General features: G+C 41.7%; 1 protein-coding gene across 1 annotated transcript in view; it reads right to left on the bottom strand.

Annotated features, from left to right (window-relative positions):
- The window catches only part of LOC123791756 (uncharacterized), a 149,956-nt gene that overhangs the window by 58,249 nt on the left and 67,332 nt on the right, over positions 1–24,375 (bottom strand). The window contains exons 5-6 of the mRNA XM_087864921.1: positions 6,479–6,530; positions 2,400–6,122 (exon numbers count right to left, since the gene is read on the bottom strand). Of these exons, the coding sequence (XP_087721047.1) occupies positions 2,400–6,122; positions 6,479–6,530 (3,775 nt within the window). The remainder of the gene's footprint in view (positions 1–2,399; positions 6,123–6,478; positions 6,531–24,375) is intronic.

The raw sequence follows: 24,375 nt of genomic DNA, 5'->3' as shown, positions 1-24,375 counted from the left end.
AGTGTGGTATGCTGATTCAAAGTAATTCTATATAACAACGAAAATGAAAGAACATTAGATACACAGAATGAGTCTTAACAAAATCAGAGCAAAAGAAGGCAGACAATAGAATGGATAGGTTTAAAGGACATCATAAGGTTTTGTTTACATAAAGCTCAAAAACAGGCAAAAATAAACTATGTGGTTTGGTGGTGCAAAGTTAAGTAGTGAAGTTATAATAAAAGGCAAGGAAGTGAATACCATAAAGGCTGGAGGTTGTTAGTGTCAGAGAGAAGGGAGGGCACTCTGAGCAGGAAGGGATAGGGGCCAGGGTAGTGTGGTGTTTCTTAATGGGTGGAGGTTACTTGGTTTTTGTTTTACAACTATATATATATATATATATATATATATATTTGTGCATTTTGCTTTTCTGTATGACCTCTGAATTTCTCAACTTAAAAGAGCTTTAAAGAAACAAAGTACAGGATGCAAAATCATAGAAAATTAAAGCCTCTATAGATGGCATTATCACAAACATGATAAATATATAAAACATACTTACAGAAAATAAGCTGGAAGAAAATTTGACAAAATATTAAGAATGGTTGTCTTAGGGTATTGGAATAAAAGAACCCGTGTTCCTGAAATGCAGGGCGAAGGACGAAATGGGAACACTGACTGAATTCCTTGCTAATTACTCCTACAGTCACTGCGTGCTCTCCCAGGAGCAGCCACAAGAGGGAGCCTTCGTATCTGCAAGTTGAGTTTCACGTTCCATGATTGCTCAGGGCTTCAGCTAGAGAGCAAACTTCAAAGCTTTTCTCCCCTTCCCATTCCTGTATTCAGGTATCTGCTGCTCTCTTGTCTTCCTACATGTTCTTTTTTTTTTTTTTAAAGATTTTATTTATTTATTTCAGAAAGAAAGACAGAGAGAGCACAAGCAGGGGGAGGGGCAAAGGGAGAAGCCGACTCCCCGCTGAGCAGGGAGCCCGATGCCGGACTCGAGCCCAGGACCCTGGGACCATGACCTGAGCCGGAGACAGATGATTAACTGACTGAGCCCCCCAGGCGCCCCTTCCTACATGTTCTCATGTGCACGCGCACTAGGCCTTCCCTTTCCTTGGGTAAGATGTGAAAGGCAAAGAGCATCAGGAGCTAACATTTACCCAAACACCCACTGCAGGCGCAGCCCTTTCCTGGGGACTTTGCAACCACATCACTTCTTGATAAGACCCACACAGGCTGTCCAGGTGGTGTATAAGGGAAGCAGCAGATGTGCTGGGCCTCAGCAAACGGAGGTGCCCAGGAAGGGGCCGGCATGAAGCGGGTGACCGATGTTAGCTGCTCGTCCTCTTCGTCTTCCCCATCTTACCGGAGGAGAGGGAAGGCCTAGCGCGCGTGCGCATCGGAACATGTGGGAAGACAGGAGAGCAGCCCAGACATGAACACAGGGAAAACGTGTGTGTTCTGAGACAGGAGACACACAGGAGAACCTGGATGGCTGACATCAGGAGCAGGGGGAGCACGGACCCAGCCCAGCACCACAGGCTCCAGACAGCCGGCTCGGGCTCCCCAGGAAGCCGGGCGCGGTGTGCGGCTGGGGCTGCACTCACCAGCTCTGCCTGAGACTAACGCCGATGAGGCCCTTTCACAAGCACAGTGCTGGGCACAGGGAGGCACCATACCGTTTGTCTCAAGAAGTGGAGGGGCGGGGGCCCACGGATGCAGGGGTGGGTAGGGCACAGGAAGGTTTTCTTTCACAGTCCCAAGGGTATTCTTTCTGGAACTTCAAAACGCTACCTCCTTCTGCGGGCAGTGACTCATGAGAAAACCCGGCTTGTACACCCTTTCTTGTGCCTGCCTCAACACCATGTTACCTCCTTCCGGGTCTCTGCTTTGAGGGAGAGGCCATTTTATTTTACTAGGAAATTCAGAGGCACCAACAACTACCTCTTTATACTGCAATAAGTTCAATAGAACAGATCTAAATTTAAAAAAAAACATTAAAAATATTAGAAGACAGCATAGGGAAATTTCTTTCTTAAAAAATTTCACAGTGGGGAAGGATGAAGGCTAACAGGAAAAGCCTGCATCAACCACCTGATGGAAGAATAGGCGGTGGATAGAAAAAGTAATTCAAATAGCTGGATTTATACAAGGGGAAAAAAACCCAGAAGCACAAAATTATAGGGAAATACCAATTCCTACTTGTTAGTTTGGCAAATTCCCAGAAGTTGGTCACACACTATGTTGATTAGGGTTGGGGAACTCTAGGAGTGTTAAATGGTACAGTCTCCATGGAAGGCAGATTGGCCTTCCTGCTTCACCTCTCCCCTCACTTAGGAAAATTTCCCATGTGGTTCCCTCCTCTTGCATTTAGAGGTAAATAAACAGGTTGGTGCGAGTCACAGGTAACTTACCTCACTCCCAGGAAGGTCCCTGAGTGAAGGTGTTATGCTCAGGCCATGGTCATGCCAGCCTCTTTTCCTACTCTCTTCCTTCTGGTCATCCTGGTCTAGTGTCTGCAGAGAAAGCAGGAGGCTTGCCCGGGCCTTGGGGGTCTTGGATCTTTCAGAAACCTCTGAGCTGTTATCCACATCAATGTAGCTTCCAAGAGAAACCATGGAGATGGCACTGCTCCTGCCAGGGTAGTAGAAATCTGCCCGATGAACACCAGGCCTGGGGCTCCGGGGCTTGGGACTCATGGGTTTACAGGGTACGCCTTGGCTTCCATATGCCAAGCAACAGACAGAACTGGAGGGAAGTGTGCAGCTCATCCCAGCCTGCTGGGTACGAGAGCTGGTGGGCGACATCAGCCAGGACTTTTCAGGAAAGATACCTGAAGTTAGGTACCTACCACTTTCCTGGGGGCTTGTGCATTTAATGGTTGGCTCACTCTTTCTCCTGTTATCTGGAGAGACCAAATTGCTGGATGACAAAGGTGTGGGGGAATGTGGAGGTGACCAGTGACCTCCAAAAACACAGCTTTCCTTGTCTTCTACCTGCTCCTTACAGTGACTGTTGGTCCTTGGTGGAGAAGGTCTGAGGGGATTCAAGATTTCCCGTCCTGGAACCAGATTCACTAAGGTGGGCCTTTTGGGGCCTTCTGCATCTTTGCTTTTCAGAAGTGCACGCCAGGAACTCTGCCGGGGCCTGCTCTTCTCCTTCCCGCCCTTGAGAGAACCCGGAGAACATTCATCCGTGTTCTCTTTTTCTAAAACTTTTGACTCAAAGAAGTTTGCAAAGGTCTTATGAGCTAAGGCCAACCTTGCCCTGAGCCTTTTCTCTGGAGTTTTTAGTCTCTTAGAGTCACAGCGTTCTGCGGACAGTGTTCTGCTCCTGAGGCCCCCTGGTGTCTCCACAGCATCCCCTTCTCTCAGCCCTGCAGCCCCGCCCCCCGTGCCCTGGGGGATGGTCTTCCAAGAGGCACTGGGGCCCACTTGATGTGTAGGAGGCACATCCTGGCCCACTGGGCTCTGCCAGCAGGTCGCAGGGCCCCCAGGGTCTGCACGCAGCTCTTCAAGGTCCGAAGAACCCACGGTCCGGGCAGGAGCACTGGCTACAGTGGGGCCAGTGGGCTGCAGATGCCCGGGGCCCTGTGCATGGGCATCCCCTCCTGGGGTCTCGGCAACCGAGGGCCTGCTGTTCCTGAGGGAGGTCACCTTGGGAAACATCAGGTGCTTCCCAGACTTCTGTGAGGCCTTGCAGGGGCGGCGGGTTGGGCCCGGCGGTGGGAGAGCTTGGGTGCTGGCAGAGGCAGGGGCGCTGGAGCCCTTCTCCGCCTCCGCTTCCCCAGCTCCTCTCCTGGACTCGGGGCTCTGTGCTCTTTGGCTCCCCACGAGACGAAGGCCCTGGGCCCTGTGTCTGTCTTCAGGGCCAGGGCTGGGCACCCTAGCAGCGTGCTCCCTGTCTGCCCCAGGCGGTTTTGTTTCTGTAGCATCCCCTGTGCTCACCCTGCCCTGGGCGGGCTCCTGGGAACAAGTCTCTTTGCCCAGGGGCCTCTCTTGGGAGGCAGCTTGGGGGAGCAGAACTACCCCAAGTTCTGAGGCTTGGGCCCCCTGCCAAAGAGTCCCATCCTCACCTCCCAGTCTGCTGGCTATGGGCAGCTCACACTCATGGCCACAACTTTGTGGTTTCCCAGCCCTGGGAGATTCACAGGGGGTCGCTCCAGCACTGCAGGGAGATCGTGGTCTTTTCTCCAGAAATTCAGACTGTGTTTCTGGAAGAGGAGCCGCCTTCCTCCTTGTGGCCTGCCGACCTTTCTGCTCAACAGCTATAATGATGAGTGTGCACCTGCCCCTAGAGGTGTCTGTTTTGGACTCTAGGTTCAGGCCCTCAGGAGAAGACTGTGCACCACTCTCCAGGCCCTGGTCACACTCATCCCCACCACTGCAATGAGACACGGTGGCTGCTGTGGTTTCCGAAAATTCCTGCAAGGCACTTTTAGTGCAGTTGGGGTCTAGAACCATCACGTCTTCCACTTCCTTTGAAGTGTTTGTTGCACTTGATTTCAGGGTGGTCTCTGGAGTGACTGAACAATCACCCCCTTCACAGCAACCCATCCAGTCTCTGTTCCTCACCTGCGACCTGCTATTGCTAGAATGATGTGGGAATTTGGCTCTAACAGGTGGCTTTCTTTTCTCACTGAGAATGTACTTTGATCTGTAATTACTGGTTAGGTTTCCTGCCTCAACAGAAATGTCCTGAAGGTGCTTTTGTCTGTCATTCACATCAGCATTGTCTGGTGCAGGGCCAGTGCCTTGGGCTTCCTCTTGTAGGCTTTCTGGGCTGTGTTCTGACTTGCACTCTGTGGGCACTGGCACTTCCTCTGTGCTAAGGCTCACAGAGTCTGCAGTAAGGCATGAAGAGACTGGGCAGGATCTAGAATCCTGTCCCAACTGGTTTTCCAGCCAGAGATATTCACAGGGTGCGTCCTGAAAGGCCCCTTTCCAGCTAGGAGCCCTGGGTTTATACTGGTCCTGCAAGTAAGGGGCCGTCCTTTGTGAAGCAGAAGGCAAAGGAGACAGTTGGGTGGGAACTGGGTGAAGAGGGTTTTGTGTTCTTGGATCTTGTTCTGCTTCGGCCCCTTCCTTCGAATGAGTCCCAGATTTCACAAAGTTGTGTCCTGGAGGGTTCTCAGGGTGTCTTAAGGGAAACACTGCTCTGGAATGGGCCCTAGTCACTGTCCTCATGTGCTCACAGTACTGCTCTCGAGGTGTCCTGTCCTTGTCATTAACGTTTTCTGGGGCACTCCGGTGAAGCTTGGCATACGTGAGGCAAGATGTCCCCAAAGGAAGCTGACAAGGGGCACCAGAGCAGGGCTGGGCACAGAGCAAGTCTGTGTTCTCTTCAGGGCCGAAGGTACTTCCCTTCTTTGTCCTGGCTCCCAGAGGAGCTGCGTTGTGCAGTGGACCTCTGTAAGGCAGCCCTGGTCCCCTGGCCCTGTTGTGGATATGTGGCCAGCTCTGGCGTAGTTCACAGCACCAGAGAAGGAAGGGCCAGACCACTGGGATGCCCAGAGAACTCTCAGACCTGGACTTCTGAAGAGAAAAAATAGAGAAGCCCCTGAGGTCTTGTGCAGTCACCACCTTTGCTGGCTGGAGAGTGTAGCTGCCTGTGGTACCCTGTGAGCAGCCGTCTATGTGGTGAGACCCTGCCAGCAAAGGCTCTAGTTCTAGCCTGGCCACGCCATTGTCCCGGAGGTGTTCTGTCTTCCCTTCTTCAGCAACTGCAGCAAAGGCTTGAAACCCACTTTTGTAAGGCTCCTCCTTGAGGTCAAGGGACAAGTCTAGGTCCTCCTTTGGGTCAAGCCCAGGGACACGAGTTGAATGCTGCTCATGAGGTGTTCTGGTTGCTGGGATGTCAGGGCATCTCCATTGTCCTTCTCTGTCCCCAGACGTACCACTTAGAGGAAGGCAGATTCCCCCTGTGAGGTCACCAGGCAGGGACTCTGCATCAGAAGCACTTTCAAAGGGGTCGGTTTTTGTGTCTGAATGACTTTCGCTCTGGTGGGACAGTGTCTCAAAATCATTGTGGTCTGTTTCTTGGCTCCATCCCTGTTCCTCTGGTTCTGCAGGAGAAGTGGAGAGCTCTTTATCTTCAATCTTGTCTTCACCTGGCAGGTGTGCACCTGGCTCTGGAGTCTGGAAGGGCAAGAAGAGAGGAGTCAGAGACAAGGCCTCAGGATATTTGCACACATGTTTACACGGCACCAGCCTTCGTCAGAAGGAGGAAGGTTCAGAAACATCTCATTAGTTCCCCATGTGTGCCTAGGGAAAGGGAGGTAAATATGCCCCAAACAGTAGGGAGAAAATGTAACACATAGTTAAAAGCAACCCTAATGAAAAGTCAGAATAGGACATATGAGCATGTGCAGTTGAAGTAAGTGTAAATAGGTTGTGTGAGTCATGGTGAAAAGCATATCTCTACCTAATGTTCTCAGCAGGAAAGAACAAACAATATATGTTTGCTTTGTGTCGTTTGTTCCTATGTAACCAACTGGATTCAAGTCAACACTCTTACAGTTAGAAGTGTTTTCTGAATTAGGTTTGCTGGAGTCAAAAAACATACAAGGGTTACCAAATTTCAAACACATTTTGTGGTATTATAAATTCCCAAGACAGTTTTGAGAATAGGAAGAAAAATAGAAAACTGTGCAAGTATTTGCAAATTTTCCTTTTGTCATTATGCATCTCTTTTTAAAAAATTATTTATTTTACAGAAAGAGAGAGAGAATGGGGGGAGAGGGAGAGAGTCCCAGGCACTCTCCCTGCTGAGCACAGAGCCCGGCCTGGGGCTTGACCCCAGGATCCTGGGATCATGACTTGAGCCGAAAGCAGATGCTTAACCAGTTCAGCCACCCAGGTGCCCCTGCACCCAACTTCCAATCACAAACTCCCCAGAGACTCCTTAGATAAGGAGTGGAGCCCTGGCTAAGGCTCCTCCTCATAAGCTTTGTACAGAAGCCATTTACTCAACCAGCCCTTCCTAAGCATGGTTTCTCAGGACTTGTCATTAAGAGATTTCTCAAAGTAAATGCTTTTAGTTACTCCTTAACTGAGAGGAGAAAATCAGACAAACACCAAGGCATGTGAAAGCATGCTTTTAAGGTACAAGACAGATGCAGAACATCAGGAATAATGATAACTATAGTTTCAAATTTGTTGCAAAGCAGGAAGGAGTCGGGAATAGGAAAGGAAACATTAAAAATAAAACCTTTTGGAAAGGAGGGCTGTGTGCTTGCTGTGTGGTATCCAGGAGGAGATATCCAGTGAGGAAGCCAGGGTTTCCCAGAGTCCCCAACAGGAACACAGGGGTGCAGTCACCCAACTCCCAGGTGCCAGGCACCACCCACAGCCCTGCCAGGATGAACAAGACGTGGATGTGAACATGCCTTGGCAAGCACAGAGGCCCACTGACAGGGCTGCAGCACGCTCCTGCTCGGTGAGTGCTGCCTTTGGGGCGCCTCTGTTCCCTCCTCTCACCAACTACGTTAGTAAATCAGCACTGCCACAGCTCAACATCACTTTACAGACTCATAGTGGCATCGGACCCAGAGAATTCCAAAGTCCCAAGTTCCAAATGACCAATGATGTGGACAATGACTAAACCCAAATGCCAGAGGTCTCATTCCTGCCCCTACTTCTACTCAGCATCACCCCCCAGAACACTGCCAGGAAGGGGATGGGCTGCCGCCAAGAAGCTGGACTCCCTGGCTGGGTCTTGCTGATAGTCAGGCCTTTCTTTGAGTTCCAGGTTATTTTGGCAAGAGGTCTCACTCTGTCTCAATGAAAATAAACGACTTTGGGGAAAAAATATAAAATAACTTTTCTAGATTACAAAATTGGTGGAGTCTCTGCAGTAGCACTGGAATAGCAGGTTTAAAATTCCTTAAAGTGTACAAATGCTGAAATACGAATTTGATTGAATATTAAGTTCTAAATCTTATGAAGAAAGAATATTTCCAGGACACCTGGGTGGCTCAGTCAGTTGTGTCTGCCCTTGGCTTGGATCACGATCCCAGGGTCCTGGGATCAAACCCCATGTTGGGCTCTCTGCTCAGTAGGGAATCTGCTTCTCCTCTTCCTCTGCCTGCTGCTCCCCCTGCTTGTGCGCTCTCTCTCTCTCTCTCTCTCTCTCTCTCGCTGTCAAATACATAAATAAATCTTATCAAAGAGAGAGAGAGAGAGAGAATATTTTCTACCTGACTTGACTCAGGAGTAATCCTCAAATAATTTCTCAACATGATTCCATATAATTCCAGGGTCACCCCGAAGGGATGGCCTAGGAGTTAAATCTAGAAGCAAAAGTATTCTTTTTGTTGAAGTTTTTTTGTGGGAGTGAGTAGTGGGTCAGATTTGAATGTTTTTAAGCAGAAAAGCTCTCTTTATTTTCTCACAGTCCTGACACTTCCTAATTGTCTTGTTTCTGTAACTATATGAAGCTTTGAACACTAGGACAAGGTGTTTGGACTTTCTCCTGTATTTTTTCCCTAATTGCCATTATGATTTGGTCATTGACCCATGATTTATTTAAATGTATGTTTTACTTATCTTTTTGTTTCTGATTTCTATTTAATTGTAATCAGAGAGTATGGTCTGTATGATATCGATTCTTTGAAATTAGTTGAAACTGGCTTTATGGCATAATACAGGTTTTATTTCAGAGATGTTCCCTGGGTGTTTGAAAAGAATGTGTATTTTCTAATAAGCTCATGCAGGGTTTAATAAGTGCTCATTAGCTCAAGCTTGTTAACTGCTAAATCCTCATTAATACTAATAATCCTCAGTAATTTGATCAGTTTTTCATCTGCTATTAAGAGAAGGGTGATTTTAACATTTAACATAACCACAAAGGTAGTATGTTTGTCAGTCTACTCTTACTCTGTCATCTTTCAATTTACATATTTCAGCATTATGTTAGCATGTGCATAAACAAGTTTATGATGGTACATCTTCCTGGTGAGTGGCTCTTTTTATTATTACATAGTAACCTTCTTTAACCCTAATCAAGATTTTTGCTTTCAAGGCTATCTTCTCTAATGTTAATGGACTTAGACCAGCTTTCTTTGGGTTTTTCCATTCCTTTACTTTCAATCTCTCTATGTCCCTTAGGTGTATTTCATAAACAACATATAGCTGGGCTTTCAAAATCCAGTATTTCAGTCTATTTTTATTTATTTATTTATTTATTTATTTATTTATTTATTTATTATTTTTAAAGATTTTATTTATTTATTTGACAGAGAGAGAGAAAGAGAGTGAGAGTGAGAGAGAGAGAGCATGAGAGGGGAAGGGGCAGAGGGAGAAGCAGACTCCCCACTGAGCAGGGACCCTGACGCTGGGCTGGATCCCAGGACTCCAGGATCGTGAGCCGAAAGCAGATGTTTAACCGACTGAGCCACCCAGGCACCCCTCTCAGTCAGTTTTAACTAGAAAGATTAATCAGTGAGCATTTATTGTGATCACTGGCATACTTGGGTTTCTATCTGCTGCCATAATTCATTCTTTTTGAGCTTCCCCTTTTTTTCCTGGGAATTTCTCTTTTTGTGTGTATGGATTCAGCAATGGTTTGCTTAACAGCATATATTTAAAGGAATGTTGCACTTCGATTCTGTGTATTTTTGTTGCAGTGAGCATTTGGGGCAATACATAATCAGCAATAATTCTAGAATCAGAAGTTCCTGTCACTCTGCTCACTGTAGTCTGGCTGGCTGGCTGCTCACTCACCCAAATCACTCTGGTAGAAGCCTCTAGTGGGATAGACCGGTGATGGGTAGTAAGGAGGGCATGTATTGCATGGTGCACTGGGTGTTATACGCAAACAGTGAATCATCGAACTTTACATCAAAAACCAGGGATGTACTGTATGGTGACTAACATAATATAATTAAAAAAAAAAAGCCTCTAGTGACTTCTGCTTTTCCAAACCCAAGGCTCTGGATTTCTGTCTTCCTCCCCCTTCTTCTTCTTCTTCTGCTTCTGCTTCTTCTTCTTTTGTTTGACTATTTAGTTTTTTTACAACTTTTTTGAGATACAGTTGACATAAAATAAACCGTACATATTGAAGTGTACAACTTCTCTTACTCCCAAAAGTTACCTCACGCTTTTTTGCCCCCTCTCATGCCCCTCTCACCTCTCCCTGGCCACCCTCCTCCATCCGCAGGTGATCTTTACCTGCTTTCTGCGACTACAGATTAATTTGCATTTTCTAGAATTCCATGAAATGGAATCATACTGTATGTATTTTTTGTTTGGCTTTTTTCACTCAGCACAATTATTTTGAGAGTTGTCTACGTTGCATGTATCAATAATTTGTTTTATTGCTAAGTGGTGTTCCATTGTAGAGAGATAGCACCTTTAGTTATCCACTCATCTGTTGACAGACATTTGAGTTGCTCCCAGGTTTGGCTCTGCAAATAAAACTGGAATGAATATTCATGTTCAAGTCTTTGTATGGATGTGGGCTTTCATTTCTTTTGAGTAAATACTGAGGAATGAAATGATTGGATCATATGGAAGGGCTATATGTTTAATTTCTTAAGAAATGGCAAACAGCTTTCCCTTCCATTCCGTTTTACACTCCCCCAGCAATATATGACAGTGAGCTGCTCCACACCACCACCCACTCTGGTACAGTAGGCTTTGTTGATTTCAGCCATCCTAGTGGGTGTGAAGTGGTATCTCACTGTGGTCTTAATTTGCATTTCCCTAATGACGTATGATGTTAAACATCTTTTCATATGCTTTTTTCCATCTGTACATCTTCTTTGAAGAAATAGCAGCTCAATTTTCAGTTTTTTGTCCATTAAAAAAATTGGGTTGTAGTCTTATTATTGAATTACAAGACTTCTTTACAAATCCTAGATAAAGTCTTTTGTTTGATATATCTTTTGCAAAGTTTCTTTAAGTCTGTGGCTTGTCTTTTCATTTTATTAACAATTATTTTTTATTTGTAGAGTAAAAAGTTTTCATTTTGATGAAGCCCAATTAATTGATTTTTATAGGTTATGTTTTTTGTATGTCGCATTTTATTTTATTTTATTTTTTTAATAATAATTTTTTATTATGTTATGTTAGTCGCCATACAATATATCCTTAGTTTTTGATGTAGTGTTCCATGATTCATTATTTGCGTATAACACCCAGTGCATCATGCAATATGTGCCCTCCTTACTACCCATCACCAGCCTATCCCATTCCCCACCCTCCTCCCCTCTGAAGCCCTCAGTTTGTTTCCCAGAGTCCATAGTCTCTCGTGGTTCATTCCCCCCTTCTGTTTACCCCCCCTTCATTCTTCCCTTCCTTCTCCTACCCATCTTCCTGCTATTTCTTATGTTCCATAAATGAATGAAACCATATGATAATTGTCTTTCTCTGCTTGACTTATTTCACTTAGCATAATCTCCTACAGACCCGTCCATGTTGCTGCAAATGTTGGGTAATCGTTCTTTCTGATGGCTGAGTAATATTCCATTGTATATATGAACCACATCTTCTTTATCCAGTAGTCTGTTGAAGGGCAACTTGGCTCCTTCCACAATTTAGCTATTGTGGACAATGCTGCTATGAACATTGGGGTGCATATGGCCCTTCTCTTCACTACATCTGTATCTTTGGGGTAAATACCCAGTAGTGCAATTGCTGGATCATAGGGTAGCTCAATTTTTAACTTTTTTTAAAAAAGATTTTATTTACTTATTTGAGAGAGAGACAGCCAGCGACAGAGGGAACACAAGCAGGGGGAGTGGGAGAGGAAGAAGCAGGCTCCCAGCAGAGGAGCCTGACATGGGGCTCGATCGCAGGACTCCGGGATCACGCCCTGAGCCAAAGGCAGACGCTAAATGACTGTGCCACCCAGGCACCCCTCAAGTTTTAACTTTTTAAGGGACCTCCACACGGTTTTCCAAAGTGGCTGTACCAACTTGCATTCCCACCAACAGTGTAAGAGGGATCCCCTTTCTCCACATCCTCTCCAACAATTGTTGTTCCCTGCCTTGTCAATTTTTGCCATTCTAACTGGCGTAAGGTGGTATCTCAGCGTGGTTTTGATTTGAATTTCCCTGATGGCTAATGATTTTGAACATTTTTTCATGTGTCTGTTAGCCATTTGTATGTCTTCATTGGAAAAGTGGCTGTTCATATCTTCTACCCATTTTATGATTTGTTTATTTGTTTCTCCTGTATTGAGTTTGAGAAGTTCTTTGTAGATCTTGGATACCAGTCTTTTATCTGTAGCATCATTTGCAAATATCTTCTCCCATTCCGTGGGCTGCCTCTTAGTTTTTTTGACTGTTTCCTTGGCTGTGCAGAAGCTTTTTATCTTGATGAAGTCCCACAAGTTCATTTTTTCTTTTGTTTCTCTTGCCTTTGGAGATGTGTCATGAAAAAGGTTACTTTGGCCGATGTCGTAGAGGTTGCTGCCTATGTTCTCCTCTATGATTTTGATGGATTCCTGTCTCACATCGAGGTCTTTCATCCATTGGAGTTTTTCTTTGTGTATGGTGTGATAGAGTGGTCAAGTTTCATTCTTTTGCATGTAGCTGTCCAATTTTCCCAGCACCATTTATTGAAGAGACTGCCTTTTTCCCCACTGGATGTTTTTTCCTGCTTTGTCAAAGATTAGTTTCCCGAAGAGCCGAGGGTCCATTTCTGTGTTCTCTATTCTGTCCCATTGGTCTATGTGTCTGTTTTTTTTTTTTAAAGATTTTATTTATTTATGCGACAGAGAGACAGCCAGCGAGAGAGGGAACACAGCAGGGGGAATGGGAGAGGAAGAAGCAGGCTCCCAGCGGAGGAGCCCGACGTGGGACTCGATCCCGGATCGCCAGGATCACGCCCTGAGCCGAAGGCAGACGCTTTTAACGACTGCGCTACCCAGGCGCCCCTATGTGTCTGTTTTTGTGCCAGTACCATGATGTCTTTGTGATCACAGCTTTGTAGTACAGCTTGAAATGTGGCAATGTGATGCCCCAACATTTCCTTGGTGATTCAGGGCCTACCCTTGTAGAACTAAGAGGTGATTTTAATAGGTTCCAAGACAACAAAGTCAAGAAACAAAATAAATTGCATTTTCATATCCTAAGGGTGAGCAATTATAATTTGAAATTAAAAAATAGCATTTATATTAGTAGCCAAAAATTATATCCCTAGGTATAAATGAAGGAAATAGAATAAGGAGTTACATGCTATATTTCATTAGCATGGCTTTTTAATCAGTACTGATGAAAGAAATCAAAATCAAAATCTATTTTGATTTTATTACTTAATATTACTTAATATATAGTATAAACTATTACTTAATATTACTAAGCCAATTCTCCCCATTTTGGAATAATTTGAATAACAAAATAACCATATTATTGAATTATAACCCAAAGAAGAGAATAATTATCCATAAGCCTATACTGATATGAATAAATGACTGAATAAATTTTAAAAAGGAGAAAAATACAATTAATGAATAAGGGAAATAGAAAATTGTCATTAAAACACCACAGTAAGAGTTGTTTCAGGAAGGATCTACCAATGAATGTTAAAATCATGTGTAATGAGTGATCAAAAGGTTCAAAATCTGACTGAGTAGTTTCACTCGAGAGAGTCTAACCTAAGGAAAGATTCTGTAATGTGACGTGTCCATTGAAGTGTTATTTGCGAAATTTAAAAAGGGAAATAATTTGTGTTCTACACTAGGAAAATGTTTAAGCATATTAAGCTATATGTGCTCAATGGAAAATTAGACAGCAATTAAAAATATAATTTATAAAGGTTACTGAATAGTAGAGAAAATATATAATGTGGGATAGAGAATTTTATGCAGTGCATGATTATAAAACATTTTAAAAGTATAAAAAACCTTGATGGGGCGCCTGGGTGGCTCAGTCGTTAAGCATCTGCCTTCGGCTCAGGGCGTGATTCCAGAGTCCTTGGATTGAGCCCCACATCAGGCTCCTCCGCTGGGAGCCTGCTTCTTCCTCTCCCACCCCCCCTGCCTGTGTTCCCTCTCTCGCTGGCTGTCTCTCTCTGTGTCAAATAAATAAATAAAATCTTTTAAAAAAGTATTAAAAAACTTGAAATGAAATATATCAAAGAAACAATGTTTTTGTTATAGTCAAAACAATTTTTTCTATTTTCTATTTACCACATAAAGTGGTTAAATTACCTTTATAATTTAAAAATATTTGGAAATAATTTCTTTTATATAAACTAGCATTGTAGATTATTTTGTAATAATTCAAATAGACCTTCAGCCTCAAGAGAAAGGCCATGTCAATTACTTCTTTGTATTCCCCATAGTGCTTAGTTGTAAGACCCGATAATGCAGAATGATCTCAACATCTGTACACTGATTCATTCTCAGTATTCTTAGCTATAGTAGTTGCATCAAGAAAGTATAGTGCTTCTGGGTGTTATACTTAACTAATGAATCATTGAACACTACCCCAAAAACTAATGATGTTGGCTAATTGAACATAATTAAAAAAAAAAAGTTTAGTGCTTATTTCTCTTCAAGTGACAGCTTTCATTTCATCAGTGGAAAGCCTGGACTCTAAGCCCACTTGGCAGTAATTAGGCTGTGCTCCCTGTCTTTGCCAGAGCAGTGTCAAAGGAGGACTGCTAAGTCACGAGATTTAAATAAGGTGCAGTGTCTCATAATATGATACCAAAAATGTCCAGAATAAAATAGAAAATTACTCATCATATCAAGGAGCAGGAAGATTTCTACTTAAGTGAGGAGAGACACTCAACAGATGTCAACACCAAAATAGTAAAGATGTTAGAATTAGCTGACAAGTATTTTAAAGCAGCCATCATAAAAATGTTTAAAACAAATGAAAAAGTGGAAGACTCAGCCTTCTGCCCCCACAAAAACATAGAAGACATAAAGAAGAGCCAAAAGGAACATTCAGAACTGAAATATACATAACTGAAATTAAAAAACTCAATGGAATGAAGTATGGAGAAGACAGAGGAAATAATCAGTGAACTTGAAGATAGAACAATGGGAATTGCATCATCTGAACACCATAGAGAAAACAGACTGGAAAGAAAAATGAACAGAGCCTGAGGAACCTTATGGGACTACAACAAAAGACATAACATCCAAGACAGATTTTCCTTATACTCTTGAGTTTATAAAGTTGTGTTTGACTCTTGAAGCAAAAATTATAACACTGTCAGATATTAAAATACAGAAAGGAAATATTTAAGATAATTATAAATGAAGGAGGGTAAAGGGATATAAAGGGAAGTAAAGTTTTACATTCCACTCAAACTGGTAAAATATCAACAGCAATAGGCTGTGATAAGGACATGTGTAGGACTTGTATACTAAAAACTATAAAACATTTTTCTCCTTGAGTTGTCTTTTTATCTCCCAAATATTTTAGATGAGGATCAGAGAAAACAGCAACCTGGAACCATCAACAAGGAAAAAGGAAGGAAGGAAGGAAGGGAGATAAGGAAGGGTGGGTAGAAGTGGGGGAGGAAGGAAGATAAAGAAGAAAAACTTGCTCTCTGTTTCATTTGTATACACAGAGTTATGGAGGCAACTGAGTGACAACATGGAGGGGCTAATGACATTAAAAGAAGATTTAGATTACTTAACAGTTTCCAAGATAAAGCAGCAAGCCACACCACATAGGGCCACATGGGAAACCACCAGTGTTGGGGAGGAGGCAGAAGGAGCAAGGGCACAGCCTAGGCCAGAGCCATTATCAGGGTTTCCAAGAGGAAGACAAGGCAGGACAAGGTAAACAGCTTAGGATCACAAGTTTGACTAATTACAATGGGCTCTGGGATTAGGGGCTGGCCTTGAATTGATTTAGGGCAGGGGAAATATTGGCTTGGTGTGGAAGTTTGATAAAGAGTTTATTCAGAGTGTGGGCTCTGGATCTCAGCACAAATGTAAACCACTTTGGCCATTAGCTTGGTCCTATAATAGATATCAAATAGAAAAATCCAGAATCTAAGAAAACAGAACACTCTCTCCATCCAAAGTTCCAGGAAAGGGAAAGCCCAGCAAGGTCTTGGCAGGAAGATCCATCTCCAGTGGCAGCAATGGTGGCAACAATAGATCCTGGGTAGGTCAAGCCATGCTCCCAAATCCCCCCAAATGTCAGCAAGAGCAGGCTGATCTGCCAACAGCAGAGCCTAGGCAAGCCATACAACCCTCTGGACACACCTGCCATGAGCAGGTGGAACCTCTGCCTGCACAGGTGGTGTCAGCAGTCCTAGTGATTCCTAGTCCTCCACCCAGAAGCAGAAAGCAATTCAGGACTGGTGTCTCCCAATTCTCCGCCCAACAGCAGAGAACCACCTGAACTCCATGGCTCTTGATCCTTCCCAGTGATGGAAGGTGGCCCAGGTAGGCACTTCTCTCCCCCAATCGTAATGACAAAGATAGAGTGGGAAGCCCACTAGCACTGGGTAGTTGGAGAATAGACCAGAGGAAGTGATCTCTGTCCTATGAGTTGAGATTCCCACATCTTACCTAACAATGCTAGGCAGCCCAGGGAAGCCATTTCTGGACCCTGCAGACAGCACCAACAGGGGTCAAGGGAGAGTTCAAGCAGAAGAGTAAAGCAGACCAGAACAGCACTGCAAAGTCTAAGAAAACTAAATTGTCATTGGAATTGCAGCCAATAAAATAGGCCAGACCTCCATGCTAAATCAAAATAGGACAAATGTTTGCATAAAGAGAAGATTTAAATTGGACTAGAGTATCTTAACATTATCCAGAATGTCTAGGATACAACAGAAAAACTACTTGTCATACGAAGAACCACAAGTTAAATGAGAAATCACAACTTGAGTGAGAAAAAACATTCAGTTGATATTAATACTGAGAAGAATCAGATAGAACAATCTGACAAAGATTTTGCAGCAGCCATCATAAAATTGCTTCAAGTATTAATACACTTGAAACAAGAGAAAAAAAGAAGTTATAAAAAAGAATCAAATGGAAATCATAGAAAAGTATAATAACAGAAATAAAACTGAATGGATGAGTTGAACAGGAGAATGACGAGAACAGAGATAGCATCAGTGAACTTGAGAACAAGTCAACAGAACTCTGAACAACAGAAAGAAAATATCCTGAAATTTTGTTTTTTACAGGTTCAGGGACATTTGTGTCATTAAAGTCTTTTGGGAGGAGGAGAAAGGAAGGACTGAAATAGTTTTTAAACAAATAATGGCTCAAATTTGGCAAAAGACATAAATTATAGATTCAAGAAGCTGAAAGAATCCTAAATAGGATAAATCCAAATAAATCCATGCCAAAATACATCATAATTAAGCCACTGGAAACTAAAAACCAAAGGAAGAAAACATAGAAGCAATGAAAAAGAAAGGAGGCATTACCTATAGAGGAATACCAATTTCAATGACAGTATTTCCTCATCTGAAACCATGGAACCCAGAAGGAAGGGTACATTTTTCAAGTGCTGTTAAAAGAACATTCAACTGCAAATTCAATATCTACTGAAACACCTTTAGTAATAAAGGGTAAATCAAGATATAATTTCAGATGAAGGAAAATTGAGAGAATTTGTTCCTAGCAGATCTTAAAGAATGGCTAAAGGAAACTCTCCAATAGAAAGCAAATACTTATAATCTACAATTATCTGAAAATAAATAGTTACAAATTTAAGTTATATCAACTTACAACTAAATAAATTATAGAAAAGCAAAAGTAATGAATACTCAAAACTAACATAAATATAAACAGAAGGAAAGCTACCAAACTCATTCTATGAGGCCAGTATTACCTTGATCCCCAAACCAGGCAAAGACCCCATCAAAAAGGAGAATTATAGACTGATATCCCTGATGAATATGGATGCCAAAATTCTCAACAAGATCCTAGCTAATAGGATCCAGCAGTACATTAAAAGGATTATCCATCATGACCAAGTGGGATTCATCCCTGGGATGCAAGGGTGGTTCAACATTCGCAAATCTATCACTATGATAGATTATATCAACAAGAAAAGAGTCAAGAACCATATGATCCTCTCAATAGATGCAGAAAAAGCATTTGACAAAATACAGCATCCTTTCCTGATTAAAACACTTCAGAGTGTAGAGATAGAGGGTACATTCCTCAATTTCATAAAAGCCATCTATGAAAAGCCTACAGGAAATATCGTTCTCAATGGGGAAAAGCTGGAAGCCTTTCCCTTAAGATCAGGAACACGACAAGGGTGCACACTCTCACCATTATTATTCAACATAGTACTAGAAGTCCTTGCAACAGCAATCAGACAACAAAAAGGGATAAAACGTATCCAAATCAGCAAAGAAGTCAAAATGTCTCTCTTCGCAGATGACATGATACTCTATACGGAAAACCCAAAAGAATCCATCCCCAAACTACTAGAAGTTAATAGAGCAATTCAATAATGTGGTGGGATACAAAATCAATGCTCAGAAATCAGTTGCATTTCTATACACGAATAATGAGACTGAAAAAAGAGAAATTAGGGAATCCATCCCATTTACAAGAGCACCAAAAATCATACGTTATCTTGGAATTAACTTAATCAGAGACTAAAAGGATCTATATTCTAGAAACTACAAATCACTCTTGAAAGACATTGAAGAAGACACAAAAAGATGGAAAAATATTCCATGCTCATGGATCAGAAGAATTAATATAGTTAAAATGTCTATGCTACCCAGAGCAATCTACACTTTCAATGCCATCCTGATCAAAATACCAATGACATTTTTCAAAGAACTGGAACAAACAGCTCTTTAATTTGTGTAGAACCAGAAAAGGCCCCGAATTGACAAGGAACTGTTGAAAAGGAAAAACAAAGCTGGGGGCATCACGTTGCCAGATTTCAAGCTGTACTACAAAGCTGTGATCACAAAGACAGCATGGTACTGGCACAAAAACAGACACATAGACCAATGGAACAGAATAGAGAACCCAGAAATGGACCCTCGGCTCTTTGTGCAACTAATCTTTGACAAAGCAGGAAAAAACATACAGTGGAAAAAAGATAGTCTCTTCAATAAATGGTGCTGGGAAAATTGGACAGCTACATGCAAAAGAATGAAACTTGACCACTCTCTCTCACCATACACAAAGATAAACTCCAAATGGATGAAAGACCTCGATGTGAGACAGGAATCCATCAAAATCCTAGAGGAGAACATAGGCAGCACCCTGTACGACATCAGCCACAGCTACTTTTTTTCATGACACATCTCCAAAGGCAAGAGAAACAAAAGAAAAAATGAACTTGTGGGACTTCATCAAGATAAAAAGCTTCTGCACAGCCAAGGAAACAGTCAAAAAAACTAAGAAGCAGCCCATGGAATGGGAGAAGATATTTGCAAATGACACTGCAGATAAAAGACTGGTATTCAAGATCTACAAAGAACTTCTCAAACTCAATACATGTGAAACAAATAAACAAATCATAAAATGGGCAGAAGATATGAACAGCCACTTTTCCAATGAAGACATACAAATGGATAACAGACACATGAAAAAATGTTCAAAATCATTAGCCATCAGGGAAATTCAAATCAAAACCACCTTGAGATACCACCTTATGCCAGTTAGAATGGCAAAAATTGACAAGGCAGGAAACAAGAATTGTTGGAGAGGATGTGAAGAAAGGGGAACCCTCATAAATTGTTGGTGGGAATGCAAGTTGGTACAGCCACTCTGGAAAACAATGTGGAGGTCCCTTGAAAGTTAAAAATTGAGCTACTCTATGATATAGCAATCACACTACTCTGTATTTACCCCAAAGATACAGACATCGTGAAGAGAAGGGCCATATGCACCCCAATGTTCATAGCAGCAATGTCCACAATAGCTAAATCGTGGAAGGAGCTGAGATGCCCTTCAACAAATGACTGGATTAAGAAGTTGTGGTCCATATATACAATGGAATATTACTCAGCCATCAAAAAGAACGATTTCTCAACATTTGCTGCAACATGGACGGCACTGGAGGAGATAATGCTAAGTGAAATAAGTCAAGCAGAGAAAGACAATTATCATATGGTTTCACTCATTTATGGAACATAAGAAGTAGGAAGATAGGTAGAAGAAAGGGATAAAGAAAGGAGGGCTAAACAGAAGGGGGAATGAAGCATGAGAGACTATGGACTCTGGGAAGCAAACTGAGGGATTCAGAGGGGAGGGGGTGGGGGAATGGGATAGGCTGATGGTGGGTATTAAGGAGGGCACGTATTGCATGGTGCACTGGGCATTGTACTCAAGTAATGAATCATGGAATCTTACATTGAAAACTAGGGATGTATTGTATGGTGACTAACATAATATAATAAAAATATTATTAAAAAAATAAATATATTGTGCCAAAAAAAGGAATAAAGCTGCTATAATATAAAAAACTAAAATAAATAGAGAAAGAAAATGTTGAGAAATGCATAGCCTCATCATTAACTAATGACGTACAAATAGAGATGGCTCTATCTAATAGCATATAGCAGTGCTTCTCAGACCCCTGAGTCCAGGCTTTGTGGATATGATGACACTAGAATTCATCTTTGTTTCTTATAAAGTTTCTCTGCAATGTATAACAAGAATGACTAACATTTTTTGGACATATGGTATCGGATTCCAATTCTTGGTCCAGCACTTTCTGGCTGAGGGACCCTAAGAAATGGCTTGCCCTCTTAGTGTCTCAGTTTCTTCATCTCCAATGACAGGGATGATTCCTTAAGAAGCTGATATACAGATTTACAAGCATGTAAGAATTTATCACAGTTCCCAAGGACTAGCAGGCACTCAGTAACATGTTAAATTCTTTTCTTAAAAGAAAAAAGTCCTAATAGAAAGTACCACACTCTTTTGGTTTTAAAGGAACACTATGAAATAGTCAAGGAACAAGTAATTCCAGTCTCACCAAAGAAGTGGAAAAAAAAAAGAGATTATCCCTCAGCTCATTTAATGAAAATGTTATAATATGAACATAAAATCTTAACACATAGCACAAGACCCACAAACATAGATGTAAAAATTCTAAACAAAATATTAGTGAATCTATTGATGTAAAAAAAAGCACACTTCATTATTCTCACAAAAAAGTTTGCCACAAAAACAGATTAAAGGGAAAGAAAACATATAGCCATCTCAAAAGATTCAGAAAAATAATTTGAAAATATTCAATATTCATTCCTCTTATCAAAATAGAAAGAGAAAGAAACTTTGAGATCTGATGAAGGGTATTTTAGAAAGCCTACTGAAAATATCAAATATCACACTTGACCTCTGAAAGCACCTTATCAAATGAGGAAAAAAATCAAGGATGGTTGTTACGACACTTTCAACGCTGCACTAAAGATCCTATCCTGCACAAAAGACAGAAAGAAGCAACAAAATACAAGCATGGCTCATTTATTGTGCTTCACTTGATTACACTTCACAGACACTGCATTTTTTACTAATTGAAGGATTATGGCAATCCTGCATTAATCAAGTAATCAGAGCCATTTTCCCAACAGCATCTGCTCACTTCATATCTCTGTCACATTTTGGTAATTCTCACAATATTTCATATTTTTTTCATTACTATTATATTTGCTATGGTGATCTGTGATCAGTGATTATGACTTGCTGAAATCTCAGACAATGGTTAGCTTTTTAACCAGTATTTTTAAAATTAACCAGTATTTTTAAAATTAAGGTATGTACATTTTATTTTTGACATGATGGTAATACACACTTAATAAAGCACAGTATAGTGTAAACACAACTCTTATTATATGCACTGGGAAACCCAAAGATTTATTTGACTTGCTTTATTGTGATATGCACTTGACTGCAGTGGTCTGGAATGAAACCTACGATATCTCTGAGGTACACCTGAAATAAGAATTGCAAAGTGTTGGGGTTAATGTAGAGCATGAAATCAGCCATAATACCTGGTTTGCTAAAATGTAACACGGAGGCCGCTGAGGGTAGGGAAGGTTTCGGAGAAGAGCATAGGCCTTTGGAATGCTGAGGCCTGCATGACCCAGTCTGCTGTTGGAATGCTGCAGGGAGTAGCCTTCCTGAAACTTTCTTAGCCCAGTCGCCCTGTGATCTAAGAGAGTTTGAGAAGTTCTTTGTAGATCTTGGATACCAGTCTTTTATCTGTAGTGTCATTTGCAAATATCTTCTCCCATTCCGTGGGCTGCCTCTTAGTTTTTTTGACTGTTTCCTTGGTTGTGCAGAAGGTTTTTATCTTGATGAAGCCCCACAAGTTCATTTTTTCTTTTGTTTCTCTTGCCTTTGGAGATGTGTCATGAAAAAAGTAGCTGTGGCTGATGTCGTAGAGGTTGCTGCCTATGTTCTCCTCTAGGATTTTGATGGATTCCTGTCTCACATCGAGGTCTTTCATCCATTTGGAGTTTATCTTTGTGTATGGTGTGAGAGAGTGGTCAAGTTTCATTCTTTTGCATGTAGCTGTCCAATTTTCCCAGCACCATTTATTGAAGAGACTGTCTTTTTTCCACTGTATGTTTTTTCCTGCTTTGTCAAAGATTAGTTGCACAAAGAGCCGAGGGTCCATTTCTGGGTTCTCTATTCTGTTCCATTGGTCTATGTGTCCGTTTTTGTGCCGGTACCATGCTGTCTTTGTCATCACAGCTTTGTAGTACAGCTTGAAATCTGGCAACGTGATGCCCCCAGCTTTGTTTTTCCTTTTCAACAGTTCCTTGTCAATTCGGGGCCTTTTCTGGTTCCACACAAATTAAAGGGCTGTTTGTTCCAGTTCTTTGAAAAATGTCATTGGTATTTTGATCGGGATAGCATTGAAAGTGTAGATGGCTCTGGGTAGCATAGACATTTTAACTATGTTAATTCTTCTGATCCATGAGCATGGAATATTTTTCCATCTTTTTGTGTTTTCTTCAATGTCTTTCAAGAGTGATTTGTAGTTTCTAGAATATAGATCCTTTATGTCTCTGGTTAAGTTAATTCCAAGGTAACGTATGGTTTTTGGTGCTATCGTAAATGGGATGGATTCCCTAATTTCTCTTTCTTCGGTCTCGTTATTCGTGTATAGAAATGCAACTGATTTCTGAGCATTGATTTTGTATCCCGCGACATTACTGAATTGCTCTATAACTTCTAATAGTTTTGGAGTGGCTTCTTTTGGGTTTTCCATATAGAGTATCATGTCATCTGCGAAGAGAGACATTTTGACTTCTTTGCCGATTTGGATACCTTTTATCCCTTTTTGTTGTCTGATTGCTGTTGCAAGGACTTCTGGTACTATCTTGAATAATAATGGTGAGAGTGGACATCCTTGTTGTGTTCCTGATCTTAAGGGAAAAGCTTCCAGCTTTTCACCATTGAGAACGATATTTGCTGTAGGCTTTTCATAGATGGTTTTTCTGAAATTGAGGAATGTACCCTCTATTCCTACACTGTGAAGTCTTTTAATCAGGAAAGGATGCAGTATTTTGTCAAGTGCTTTTTCTGCATCTATTGAGAGTTTCATATGGTTCTTGACTCTTTTCTTGTTGATATGATCTATCACACTGATCAATATGTGAATTTTGAACCACCCCTGCATCCCAGGAATGAATCCCATTTGGTCATGATGCATAATCCTTTTAATGTACTGTTGGATCCTATTAGCTAGGATCTTGTTGAGAATTTTGGCATCCATATCCATCAGGGACATTGGTCTGTAATTCTCTTTTTTGATGGGGTCTTTGCCTGGTTTGGGGATCAAGGTAATATTGGCCTCATAGAATTAGTTTGGTAGTTTTCCTTCTGTTTCTGTTTTTGGAAACAGCTTAAGGAGAATAGGTATTATTTCTTCTTTTTTAATAATATTTTTATTATATTATGTTAGTCACCATACAGTAACTCCCTAATTTTTCTTATGTTTTTTTAAATTATATTATGTTAGTCACCATACAGTACATCCCTGGTTTCTGATGTAAAGTTCGATGATTCATTAGTTGCATATAACACCCCGTGCACCATGCAATACGTGCCCTCCTTACTACCTATCACCAGCCTTTGAATATTTGATAGAATTCCCCAGGGAATCCTTCAGGCCCTGGACTCTTGTTTTTGGGAGGTTTGTGATCACTGCTTCAATCTCTTCATAATTAATTGGTCCGTTTAAAAAATCAGTTTCTTTCTGTGGTAGTCTTGGTAGTTTATAGGTTTCCAGGAAGGCATCCATTTCTTCCAGGTTGTTTAATTAATTGGCATAAAGCTGTTGATAAAAGTTTCTAATGATCCTTCCTATTTCATTGGTGTTGGTTGTGACCTCTCCCTTTTAATTCCTTATTTTATTAATTTGGGGCCTTTCTTTATTCTTTTGAATAAGTCTGGCCAGTGGCTTATCGATCTTATTTATTCTTTCAAACAACTAGCTTCTAGTTCTGTTGAGCTGCTCTACTG

This window comes from Ursus americanus, chromosome 10 (genome assembly GCF_024610735.1).
Source record: "Ursus americanus isolate L20-20 chromosome 10, mUrsAme1.1.p, whole genome shotgun sequence".
NCBI classification, from domain to species: domain Eukaryota; kingdom Metazoa; phylum Chordata; class Mammalia; order Carnivora; family Ursidae; genus Ursus; species Ursus americanus.
Note: the sequence above shows the minus strand (reverse complement) of the source record. Positions and strands in the feature narration are given on the sequence as shown.